Genomic DNA, 13,854 nt, shown 5'->3' with positions numbered 1-13,854 from the left:
ATTAGAATATATGTCGTAAGAGTTGTAAATTTAAGTACAAACAATTAAGATCGTGTAATTGTGAAAATAAATTTGACAATACTTTATAATAAATAAAAAGGACACTTTTGATTTGATCCTAATAACGTTTGTTGACAAAACCGCACATATTTTCATCAACGTATAACAAACTACAGCATTATGTTGTGACAAAACCGCACACTCTTTTGGGGCAACATAAAGGATAAGATACGATAATAGGATTGTCATATCTTATCCACCATTTTTATTTTATTTTTTTATTGAATATAAAACAATCCGTACAGATATAATTAATATTAATTTAAAATTAATTATCATTTATATGAAATATATGACAATTTCATTATTTCCATTACTTATAAGTAGGGAACGGATTTATATGTAATAAAAATACATAAATATGTACATATTTATGTAAGTAAAATGTATAAAATATGTGCTAAAACCATCCAAATATGTAGGAAAAAAATTTAATAAAAAAAAAAAAATTATAATTATTAAATTATCAAAATTATTTGTTGCATTGAATTATTACAATTTTAAATTATTAAATATTAAATATCGCCTATTAGATCTGAAAATATTTTTTAAAACGGCTAAATGATCATTCCACATCAACCTACATCGGTTGATTTAAGCATATTTGAAGGGCATAATATTAGAAGGCGATAATTCCAAAATTTTAGAAGGGTGTCTGCCACTCTATGTCATTGATTGATTTATAATCAATATGGCCTGAAATTTTTTTCTGTAACAACATGAATTTTCTTTTTTACAACTTCGCCTATTGGTCCGTTTACGAGTTTTCATTTTGCAATCGTTGATTCGACAATTTGCATACTTTCATTCAAGGACATATTTTTGTTTCTTATTTTGTAAATGTATGTGCAATAAAACTAAAATTCACTGAGATGAAAATTAAATGAGTTTTCAATGTTTCATTTTGCATAATATTTTGAGCTTTTCTAATAGCGATAGAAGTTCTGGATCTAAATTTGAAATAATTTCTTGTATTTTTGTACGAAGAAGACGTATGAATGATGAAATAATAAAATATGTTTAAAAATATTTACAAATTAGTGAAATATGTAAAAATATGTAATTATACCAAAATATGTAAAAATATGTAAAATAAAAGTAGCATCATATTAATAGGAATGATTTAAATCATGAACATTTCTTATCAAATTTTAAATATCTCGTTTTAATAAAAATATGTATTTACATATAAATCCGTTCCCTACTTATAAGAGTAAATTATAAAATAAAATGTAAAAGTTGTCATTTTAAGTTCAAACAATTAATATCTAGTAATTATGGAAATATGTTAGACGATACTTTATAAAAGTAAAGAGCATACATTTTATTTGGTCACAATGACGTTGGTAGACTAAACCGCACACATTTTCGTCAACGTATAACAAACTACAGCATTATGGTGTGACAAAACCGCACACTTTTTTGGGGCACAATAATGGATAAGATATGATAATTGGATTGTCATATATTATCCGTCATTTTTATTTTTTTTATTAATTGAATATATAACGACCCGTACGAATGTAATTAATTTTAATTTATAAAGAAATTATCATTGATAATGAATATATGACAATAATATTATTTCCTTTACACAAAAGAGTAAATTATAAAATATGTTGTAAAAGTTGTAATTTTATGTTCAAATAATTAAGTTCGTGTATTTGTGGAAATATCTTTAACGATACTTTATAAAAAATAAATAGCACACTTTTGAATTTGTCCCAATAACTTTGTTTGACAAAACCGCACACATTTTCGTCAAGGTGAAATAGACTACAGCATTATGGTGTGACAAATCCGCACACTTTTTTGGGGCAAAATAAAGCATAATATATGATAATAGGATTGTCATATCTTATTCGACATTTTTATTTTATTTATTAATTGAATATATAACGAACCGTACGAATATCATTAATTTTAATTTATAAATAATTTATCATTAATAAAAAATATATGACATTTATATAATTTCCTTTACACATAGCAATAAATTATAATATACAAAAATAGGTATATTTTTGATGTCTAATTTCGGAGTAATTGGTTGTCTTGTAACAGATTATATGGACACCATATCGAAGTCGGTCAAACCGAGCCGTACGAAAACTTTTGATTAAATCGTAAGTGACTTTTTGCTTTTTTTATAAGTGGTGTTTATATTATTCATAGTTATAAATATGGCTAGTGTTTATATTTTAAACTTTTTACGTACACACAATTAAGTTCGTGTAATTATGGAAATATATTTGATGATATTTTATAAAAAATAAAGAGCACACTTTTGATTTGGTCCCAATAACTTTGGTAGACAAAACCCCACACATTTTCGTCAACGTATAACAATCTACAGCATTATATTTTGACAAAACCGCACATAATTTTGGGGCACAATGATGGATAATATTTGATACTTGGATTATCATATCTTATTTTATTTATTTATTGAATTTAAAACAATCCGTATGAATTTAATTAATTTTAATTTATAAATAAATTATCATTACTATTAAATATGTGACAATTTTATTATTTCCTTTACTTATAAGAGTAAATTATAATATATGTTGTAAGAGTTATAATATTAAGCACAAACACTTAAGATCAAATAATTGTGGAAATATATTTGATGATACATTATAAAAAATATAGAGCGAATCAATACCTTTATATGCAAACTTAAGAATTTTTTTTAATTATATACTATTTACGAATGGAGCGTTAATTATTTTTTTCCATTAATCCATTATTTTTTATCTTCTAAACTGAATATTGTTACGTAAAAATGTAGATCAATAATAGTTATGTATATATGGAGTTAGGAAATGTCTTAAATATTATTAATATTCATCTTGATTTTGAGATAGTTACTTATTTTGTTTTACAATAAAGAATTTACGGGAGTAATGGTTCTAGAGATTGTAGATTCCATTTTTACCAATCTTTATGTTGGAATATTCAATCATTCAACATCCTTCGATTATCATACAATGATATTCAAAATGAAACAGATCACATATTGACTAACTGATGCATTCGTTGATATGTTGATTTTTCCATATATTCACTACAAGCTACTTGTACTACATTTGAAAATGATATTTTTGAGAACTAAATCGTAGGACAGTACCTGATGGAAATTTGGACCCATCCAACCAATTACAATATAACTACGAGTACTAGGACTACAAATAGAGCTGAAAAATTTCACCTAATATTTAACCCTGAATTTTACTTTCTATTTGTATTTATTGATATTTTACGAAAGTAAACTTTTAGTACCTTAAAACAATATAAAATACTGTCTGTTCAATTGTAAAATAAAAACAAGTTAGTAATTACATAATAGTAATATTTTTGATTTTGACTAAATTATATTTATTTTCAAGAGCACTTGTTTAAATATTGGAAAGATTTTTTAATTTATGGAGATCGTATGAATTTTCGAAAGTCGGCAATCGATTTCAGCCAGGGAGATTTTGAACTTTTTTATTTTTTTTTTTTATTTAAATTTTTAATTTTTGTACATTTTTATTATTTTCAAAATAATAGTTGGAACCTAAAACATTTGTGTGGGGTTTTTGGATACAACAATATTAAAAATTGTTCAATTTTAAGCCACTAAAAGTGTTCGGTTTTGTTCTGTACTTTCAATTGTGCGGTTTTAGAAATCGACGATTTTAAAATATATGTTATTATTTTTATACTATTATAAGAAATTTCGGATTAAATATTCCTTACAAATAAAATAAAGTACCCAAGATAAATAATAAGAGGATGTTTTATTATGGTTGGTAATTGCGATGTATTTAAAACCCGAAGAATGGTTATCATCAGTTAATTTTATATTTAATATTTTGCATATTTGATCATTGATTATGATTGATTATGGATGTCACAGTACTCATAAATCAGGTCAGTACCTTTAGATACTTATCATTATGTTTTCCACTGATTCGTATACTAACATTTATAACATTATAATTTTTTAATCAGTTTTAAATACAAAATATTTAGCATATGATTTTTTATACTATTATTTTATGAAAACAATAAATAATTTAAACAAATATTTACCACATTTTTAATTCAATATATAGTTATAGTTATTATAAACTTTAATAAAATAGTAAAATTATTCGTACGATAAACATACACTACAGAGTTAATTAAATAAACAAAATAAATGTACCTAACAAACTAACAACCGTAAATTATTAAAGCTTATGTGTTTTTTACATAATTGGATTATTCACATATATTCGCGTAAACAATTCAAATGCCAATTTTCAATAATTAGCTAAATTTGATAGAAATAAATTCTTTTCATTTTTGTATGTTACACTAAGATTATATTGCGGTTGACAAATTGTATCCAATTTGATTTTGTTCTTGAGGATTACAGGCGAATACTGTACAAATATATAGTGCCCAATTTTTATTAATACTTGTATGTTATTATATTTTTGTTGCATGTCAAGTGCATATTTTTCAATAAATTTTATGTAATATGTATGTGTTACAGTGTATATTTTTTTTCACAAGAGTGTTGAATATTATAGTGATTTTTGTTGACACCTACAACTAATAATAACAATCGTAATGCAAAAATATGTCTGCAATGACTGTATAAGTAATGCTAAAACTTATTCCACTACCAGAAACAAATACAACGACATTTTTTTTAACTTAAGCTTGTCAGTTGAGCGTAAAAGACCTTTTGGTCTTATAACAGTAAATGCTTTTCCCTCTTCGGAAACTGTTATTGGAACATTTAGAGTGCTGAGAGTTTTTTCACTCTTTTTATTTCAAATGGCAATTTAACAGAATGGATTCCAAATTATTTTTTAGTAGTTGACTTTTTAACATGATCAGTTGTCAAAGTTAATACTTAAATTTCATCGATTTTTTGTTAATTATGATTACTTCGATAACTATTAATTAAAAAATTAAATTATAGAAAAGTTAATTTTTTTTTTGTAAAATATATTTTTAGGAGTCTTAATTTAATGTCACATATCAAAAACAAATATTTTTAATTAACTTAAAATTTTAATAAATATTAATAGAATTAATTAAATAGAAATTGTTGATATCATACTTTAATGTAAACGTGGATATCATTGGATATTTAAATTTTTTAAAACAAAATATATCAACAGATTCTTTTTTTTAAGTTGTAAAAATGTTAAGTTTATATTATATTAAATTTGTTGAAATTGTATGAATTCTTTTAGAAGTTACTTTCACTTCATTTCACTGCACATTTTTTTCAAATGTATAGTAAACGACTGTTTATTCCACTATTTTGAGCTCCTTATATATTTTTTATTTTTATCTATTACTATGTATTGATTATTTTTCATCAGTTATTAAAGAATATCTTTCTTCAAAATACTATTTAGAACAGTTGTAATTTTTTAAAATGAAAAACCAACCATAATGCATATCTAATTCAAAATAATTTCGTTTAATATGATAAATGATTGTTACTATTTATTAATTAAAAATATATATTTCTTATAAAACAATTAATATGATTGATTTCGCAGTAAAAAATTAATAAATCAATGGCAGTATAATACACCATTTATATGCTAGTAGTAATGAACTCAATGTAAAAGTTGTAAATTTTAAATTTCAAAAATTATTTTTATAGTTGAAAAGGATACATTTTTTACCGATGAAATAAAATAAATTTAATTAAATTAAGTAATCACTGTGATTAGGAAAATCAAAAGTCGATAAAAAAAAGTAAGCGACATTAATATTTCATAGTTTATGGAATGACGATATATTTTTTAAAATTATATCGGTTGTGTGATTAGCTAAATAAATGCGTTAATATTGACCTAATAATTAATTATTTTATTTTATTTCAATTTTTGATTCATAATTATGTGGAAATTATTAGATTCTTTATTACGTGGGTTTTTTGGATAGTATTGAGATTCAAAAATAATTAAATTGAAAGCTAGAAATTAATGAGTTTTCCATACATTTATAGTATCAAAAATGTATATTGGTTTTGAAAAAAATGATGAGTATTTGCAATGAAAAAAACATATATTTTTTATATACTTTTAATCTTTGTAATTTATATGTTATTTTAATATAAACAACTCGTTTAAATTCCTTAATTAATAATTTACGGGTATAATTTTAAAACGGTTTACGTCAGGTGTTTTTTCTTTTACTCGTATTTATAGTTAAAATAATTGTTTACTAATATAATTAATTTGATAATTCCATCGAAGTAATTGAATTAATTCAAAGCTACTTAATAAAAATAATTAATAATTAATATTTTTTACTATAACTTCAACTAAATATTATTATTCACTGTCTAATAGATGTTAAAACCATAGGTACTTAATTTTAAAAAAACAAACTGATAGCAATTTTGAGGTTATAATCATTAATAACAATTATTTTTCCTCTGTATAAACCACACATAACCTTTATAATCCTAAATAAACATTGCAATAAAATAGTTTGAACATGGTTCAATAAACATATCAAATAAAAAGTAAAATAAAAATAGATTTTACTTCGCATCATTGACAGTAAAGAGAACACATTGTATATGGCTTAATATATTTTTTAGTTTTTTTTGTAATAATAATGATATATTCATATATCGATTCGATATAATTTGTATTTTAAAACAATACTACTCCAAAAATGTGATTTATAAAATAATATACATAACGTTAATACATTACACGTACATATATATATATATATATATATATATATTTTATTTATTTTAAGAAATTTAATCTATTTATTTAGTACTCAAAATAATATGTGGAATTTTATAGATATAGAGATTTTTCGATTCGTAAATATATCTCCTGGGAAATTATGATGTAATTTTTACATTACCTAGAATAAGTAGTTTAAATTATGAAATGAATCATCACTGGTAATTTAAACTTTCGCAATCAAAATTTAAGTCGAAGGGGTGAAGAGGGTGTTGGATAACAACGATCTTTTGGTTAACTTATTAACGAAATTGTTTATTTCTATGGTTGAAATTCGGTTGATATCGATATGGAGGTAATTATAGTTTTTCATAAACAACACAATGCATAAAAATAAATGTTATATAATTAAATTCAATGATGATGCTTTTTATATACCAGCATTTATGTGTACTGATATATATTATCTATTGTAATTCTTCATCAAGTTTGTGATTTTAGCAACAATAGTGGAAACTATAGTTTATAGTTTCATAATTTCAATAAAATAGTTCTCAACATGCTTTACATATAATTACTAATCTAAAGTTTTAAACTGTATAATTAACTATTGTAATGAATTATTATTATAATTATATTTTTGTCAGTAAAAATAAAGTTCCAAATAATTTTACTTTTAACTATAGGTTACTATGAGTAACTATTTTTAACATATACTTATAAAGTGAAAATGTATGTGTATATTTTTTTTTGTTGGCAGAATAGAAAGTTACGTACTTAAATCTTTAAACAATGCTTTATTAGGGTAATAAATTCTTTATTGTACTTAAACTATACAAAAAATAAAAATCAACAAATATGAGTGAGCATAATAATCAATGAAAACGTATACGTCATACATGCCTAAGAAAGAAATTATATATATATGTTAATTTGCTCATATGAAATATTTAGTTTGCATAAGCTACGCTAAGTAAAGTTGTGTAAATAAATATATATTTATAATATAAATTAATTTATATTTTAATTGAATGGACTGACCGTCTAAATAAATAAATAATTTATTATTTAAGTAAACACTGATGAATCTCACCATTTTGACTTGTATTAAAAAAAACCTTTTATTCTGATAATATATAATTAAATAAAATAATAATTATAGACTTGTCATCAGATAATATTTAATCAAAAACAGTATTGTAAACGAATAAAGAAATTAAAATAATTATTAATATTTATTATTTACATGTGAAAATAAAATGCTTTATATATCTTAGATGTGTATTTAAATTCTAAAGTTAATAGTAGATGTAAATAATTTACTCATAATATATTATAATATTCAAAATTATAAATGCTTAAATTATTGAATTAATAAAAATAATTGACTACAGAAGCCTTCAATTATTCTTATTATTTTTTTTTTTTTTTTTTTTTTTTATTAAAATCTATATATGACATATTAACATTTTTTCATACGTATAACGTATAGTACCTTTTAAGGAAGTTTCATATTCGTTGTTATTTATGAATGAAGAACATGCTCATCCGTGTGTAGGAAATAATAAAAATAAAGAATGACCAAAATAGAAGAGCAAAGAAAACCATAAACACTATTCAATTTACTTACAGTCGTTTTTTCCAAACATCGAAGCAAATGATGATGTTGCAGTTCAAATATATCTTCTTCTCTGTAATTTTCATCAAGCTCTAGCCCAGATTCTTGAGCTGCCATCCTGGCTTCAGCAGCTTTCTTTTTGCTTACAAATGCGGCACCCGAGGAGGCCTTTGCTATCCTTATCCTAGCTAGTCTAGCTTTCTATAAAAAAAAAAAAAAAACATTTTATCATGATTAGTATAACAAGACAAACGTACAATTTATTTCAACAAGTCCTAAAAAAAAAATATTCTCACTAAGCTTATGTTATGATTGGTTGAAATTTGTACAGTTATATGATTAAAATAAAAATGTTAACACTCTCACATCCACACACATGTATGCAGACGAGATTTTCACTATACTCGTAATATTTCATATCCATACTCAAATGTAAATTTTTAATATTAATAATATTATAATTACTAATTTGGGTTACACAATACAAGTAAACTGTCTTATGCATAAGATAGTTTCATAAGTCTAACATTATCATAAGATAACCATTTTCTTTTTTAAATAAAAAAAATAAATAATGTTTAGAATTGAAAATTGAGAAAAAAACCTAAACATTTCCCTTCAAAATATTCCTGAATGAGAATAACGAGAATAGCTATTGGTTTTATAACTTTTTTCCAATAAAAAACACTTTCAGAAAAGTGAAATTAGTTCAAAACTTTGATTTAAGTATAAATTGGTTTTTCTGCATAAAAATGCTCATAGTTACTACGAAAAAAAATAATTTATCTTATATAAAATTAATATTAATTTATTCTCTATAATTTGTGTACATACATACATAAATATATTAAAAAATGAACGTTTTAGTCTTAAAATTTAGATATTGTTTAAACTTTTAAAGCAAATAAGTTAAGTTGTTTTTTCTACAACACTTCAAGTACCTAACCTAACCTAACCTAGCTGTGACATGCGCGTTGTATGCGATAAGAAAATGCATTGGTATAATGTGCAAAGTATTTTACATATTATTATATAAAATTATTAAATAAAATAATGTTATATATTATATATATATATTTACAATATAATGAAATAATTTACTCCAAGAGTTCTACAAATACTTTTTTTTCGAAAATAGTAAATTTTGTATAAAAAACGTGAAAATTAAATGGTTATACATAATTTATAGTAAATTTAAAAATAACTATATTTAAAATAGTGAGTATGGATTCATTTTTTTGAGACTTCGTTAACTGTAACATGAATATTATTTCAGAAAAGTGTTGTGACTTTACAATTATATAATGGACATTTTATAACTGCAAAATAATGGATTTTGGGCAATTAGTTTCAAATTATCTTAGGTTATTAATAAAATGAGGAAATTATTGATTTACCACATTTGTACAATGATTTTTCTTCTTTTCTTTTTTTCTATAAAAAATTTATTGAGTGGTTAAAATGTACATCGAAAGTTCTATAGCATTTCACTAGATCAAAAATAGGACTCGTAAAGTATTTTAAGCAGTAGTTTTCATTAGTTTTTCTAGTATGAAATAAAAATAAAAAATATGAAAAAAATGTTAAATTGCATTTAATGTTATTTTCTATTTTTATTAGACGTCTAGAACTTTTAATATTGTTTTCATCAGTGTTCAGGTAAAATAATTAAGTGAACACTTGATCACAAATAGTTTACCAAATTTAAATAATTCTATGAAAAATATTGATTTTTTTAAAATTCAATTTTTTATATTCACATAATTTTTTATGGGTATTCCATAATGTTTATCAGAACTCGTAGTATCTGATTACGATTATCAATTTTATAACTATGATCTGAGACTAATAAACATAAAAAAAAAAAGTAATGAATATTACATTTAAATTAATTTAGTATTGCATTAATAAATAAAAGTGATAACTTACTCTTTGAGCTTTTCTTTTATCTGCTCGCTGATTTTGATGATAAATGCGACTGAAATTAGATACAATTACTGGCACAGGTAATGCAATGACAAGAACTCCACTTAGTGAACACACTCCTCCGACAATTTTTCCTGCTATTGTTTCTGGTACCATGTCACCGTATCTATAAAAATAAACGCAAAAGTTTTAATTGAATTGAATTTACAAAACGAAAACGTTTACTTAAATAATTAAATTAACTATTAAAACTAGAATTATACTAATTTTTATAAACGTGATTGAAGTAAATATTGTACCATAATCAATATAATATGCTGTATAAATAAAAAAAGTGATAACAATTTTAAAATTATGAATTGTACGCTTATACAGAATAATAAATGATAAAGTAGTTATATTTAGACAATGACTTATATTAGCTGTAGTTTCTAGAAAAAAAATGTGTTACAGTCAGAGGAGAGTTTTGAAAGAACCAGTTATTAAATTATATCTAATCTAAAAAAATATCCATCTATAAAATTAAGATTCATAATCTTAATGGCCAAATAATAAATTAAAACAAAAAGAATAATAAAATAATTTTACTACTATATTTTGTATTTGACTAAAAAAAATTATTTTTGAAAAACAATTTTGTTTTCTCAATTCATGATTTATTTGTTTTTTTGAAACTGAAAAAAAAAGTTTGAGTACCTACTGTTTATTGTTATTGTTATGTGTTTTCTGCAAATATTTACAGTATGCATACTAATATTGAATTAAATTATAATTATTTTGAATGTATCACAGTTACTTTCAATTGCAGGTAGTAAAACAGTTTTCTTATAATTTTAATATTAAAATAAATCTGTCCCCACTCTATTATCTCTAAAGAAAAATAATCAAACCACCGTAAAGAATTCCAAGATCATTAAAATAATTTCATGGATAAAATGAGGATAAGCTAAATAGGAGATTTAAATGATTTAGATAGATAAATTATTCTTTGGTATTAGAGTCTTTTGAAGGGTTTTGTATAACTTTTGTCTTTTGTATGAAGGCATTTCATAGTAAATATAAGATTATTAATTTTATTATAGTGTATTATTTTTATTAAAAGCGTAACCAGCGTATACTTTTTTTGGTAACACACATGTCATTTATTAAAAACATTCAAAATTAATTTAATATTTTAGTTTTATAAAAGCTGGTTCAAGAATTACAGGATAATCTATAAGTGATTCATTTATTTATATACGAAACGTGTGTGCATGATGTATAGTGAAGAAACATTTCCATTAACATAATCGTATATCACGTTAGAATGGCACAAAATACGGCATTACATTATTAACCTTTTGTCCGTTTGTGAACAATAATAAATTATGTACTTGTATGTCACATAAATATATATATATATATATATATATATTATATGCATAAAGCTTGTTTTGTAATAATCACGAAAACCTCCACCTCACATTTAGATATTCCCTTTAATAAGCAAGACTGAAAATAATATCGTCCACGGTACCTAGTACCTATATACGCGCTAAATCCGTTTTCCGTGTCACTTGTATATTATCATTTTACGCAGCAGAATACAGTAAGGATTTGATAAAAAAAATTGAGCATAAACTGGTAAAGTATGCCAAATTTTAAAATTTTTCGTCACTAGATTACACATAATTAATAATTCTTTACGAGATTCATGATTGTATAACAATATTTTGTATTTAAAATTTTCTCGTCATTCTTAAGGAAACATGAGTGATTTTGGTTTTAATCTGTTACTGATAATCGTACTAAAAAATAGAGTAGTATTATCTTTATAGCCACTTACATTTATGTTAACGTTATTTAAGTATAATTTTTTCGATAGAAATTATATAATATACAAAACTTTAAATAAATAAACGGCCAACAAATTGTGCGATATTTCACAATTCAACTGTATTTGCTTAGTAAGTATTAGAAATTTTGTTTTTTTTAATTATTTTTTATTTTATTCTAACTCAAAATTAAAATCCGTTTATGATGATAAATTAAAGTTATATAATTTTTGATAATATTTGAATATTATTTTTTATAATTTTATTAATTAATTTATTAATATTATAAATTATTTTTATGTATTTACCATAGTATGATAGTAAAATACTTTAATGCTTTTAATAAATAGTATATACGAGTTTACAGAATTATACCATCGTGATGGTAAGATGCATCATTGTACATTTTATAAATACTTGCAAGAATACGTGCGTATAGAAGTGATTAGTATTTTAATATTTTTACACATACTTCATCTAAAGACCATATTTTGTCTCTATTTAAATAATTTAAAAAATGTTGGTCAATATTTTTGTATCCGTTTATTTTCATGAAATACATGATATTTAATTTAATTAATATATTGTTTTAAGAATACATAAATCAAAAGAAAAATTAAATATATATATAGAAAACTACCTATAAATAAGAACTATCCTCATTAGACTCTATTTTTTATATTTTTCAGTGAATTTATTGTTTAACATTGTGATGTTATATATTTTAAAACATTGTTTATATTTAATTTTTATCTATACTCTATACTTTTAGTCAAAAATATTAGCTCAAATTATTATCATCTTGGAATTTAATAATTAAAATGATAATTGAATTTTACTCAATAGAAATTATTTAGTGGTATAGTATTTCATTTTTAATGACATTAATATATTATTAGTATGTATTTTTATGAAATTTTAAGATATATAATATGTATGTCAAAATTAGAGAATTATGCAGAAAGGATAACAATCCTCCACTAGTATAATAATAGTAATAGAAATAATGTTATAGACTTATGACTAGAGTTAAAATATTGATGACTTGTAATTTTTTTCCTTTGATTCTATACAATGCTATCTTAGCTAAAAATTTGTTTCATGCTCCCTTGATGCAGAATATTCTAATTTAATTTTGCATTTTTTTTGTTATATTTTAGGTATTTTCTAGCTATAAAACCTTCTTTTATTATTCTTAACGTCATTTTTTCATATTTTAGGTTATTTTTTGTAGTTTTTGTACAATGTGGGGGGCATTTTTCATAAAATTTAGATTTTAAAGAAAATTTGTATTACATTCATATAAACATAATTTTAATATTATTATTGTGGAGTTTATTTATAATATATATTTTTTTTTTATTTATATTTTACTTTTTAATTTATTTTTAATAATTTTATTTAATGCTTAAAATCTAAATGTATACCTACTATTGTTTATTAATATTATTATTGATATTTTAAATTATGATTAGATACACCCATTATCACACCCATATCTCAAAAAAAAAAATTATTATTTATAAATACATTTTTTTTCACTTATTTAATTAGATTTATTTTATTAGATTTATTTAGATAATTTTTGCCTTTTTTTAGGGCATTTTTCATTTTTTTTTAGAGCATTTTTTGTGTGTATTTTAGGTCATCAACATCCAAACTCTATTTATGACCAAAAATCTTCTGTGGTAGGGCTACCGACCAGGAAATTTATCAGTTTATTAAT

At 22.5% G+C, this 13,854-nt stretch overlaps 1 protein-coding gene across 1 annotated transcript; it reads right to left on the bottom strand.

The window, feature by feature from the left end:
* Nucleotides 1–8,400: 8,400 nt before the first annotated feature.
* Nucleotides 8,401–12,605, bottom strand: LOC112690855 (potassium voltage-gated channel protein Shal-like; the record flags this gene model as incomplete). The annotated part of the gene is made up of 3 exons (XM_025564955.1): nucleotides 12,601–12,605; nucleotides 10,318–10,480; nucleotides 8,401–8,589 (listed from the first exon to the last, which is right to left on the bottom strand). Coding segments are annotated over exons 1-3 (357 nt in total), but the record flags the coding sequence as incomplete, so codon positions are not given.
* Between the last annotated feature and the right edge of the window lie 1,249 nt (nucleotides 12,606–13,854).

Source organism: Sipha flava, unplaced genomic scaffold (assembly GCF_003268045.1).
Source record: "Sipha flava isolate LNK unplaced genomic scaffold, YSA_version1 52313_pilon_pilon, whole genome shotgun sequence".
NCBI lineage: Eukaryota > Metazoa > Arthropoda > Insecta > Hemiptera > Aphididae > Sipha > Sipha flava.
The sequence above is the reverse complement of the archived record's forward strand: the minus strand, read 5'-3'. Positions and strand labels throughout refer to the sequence as shown.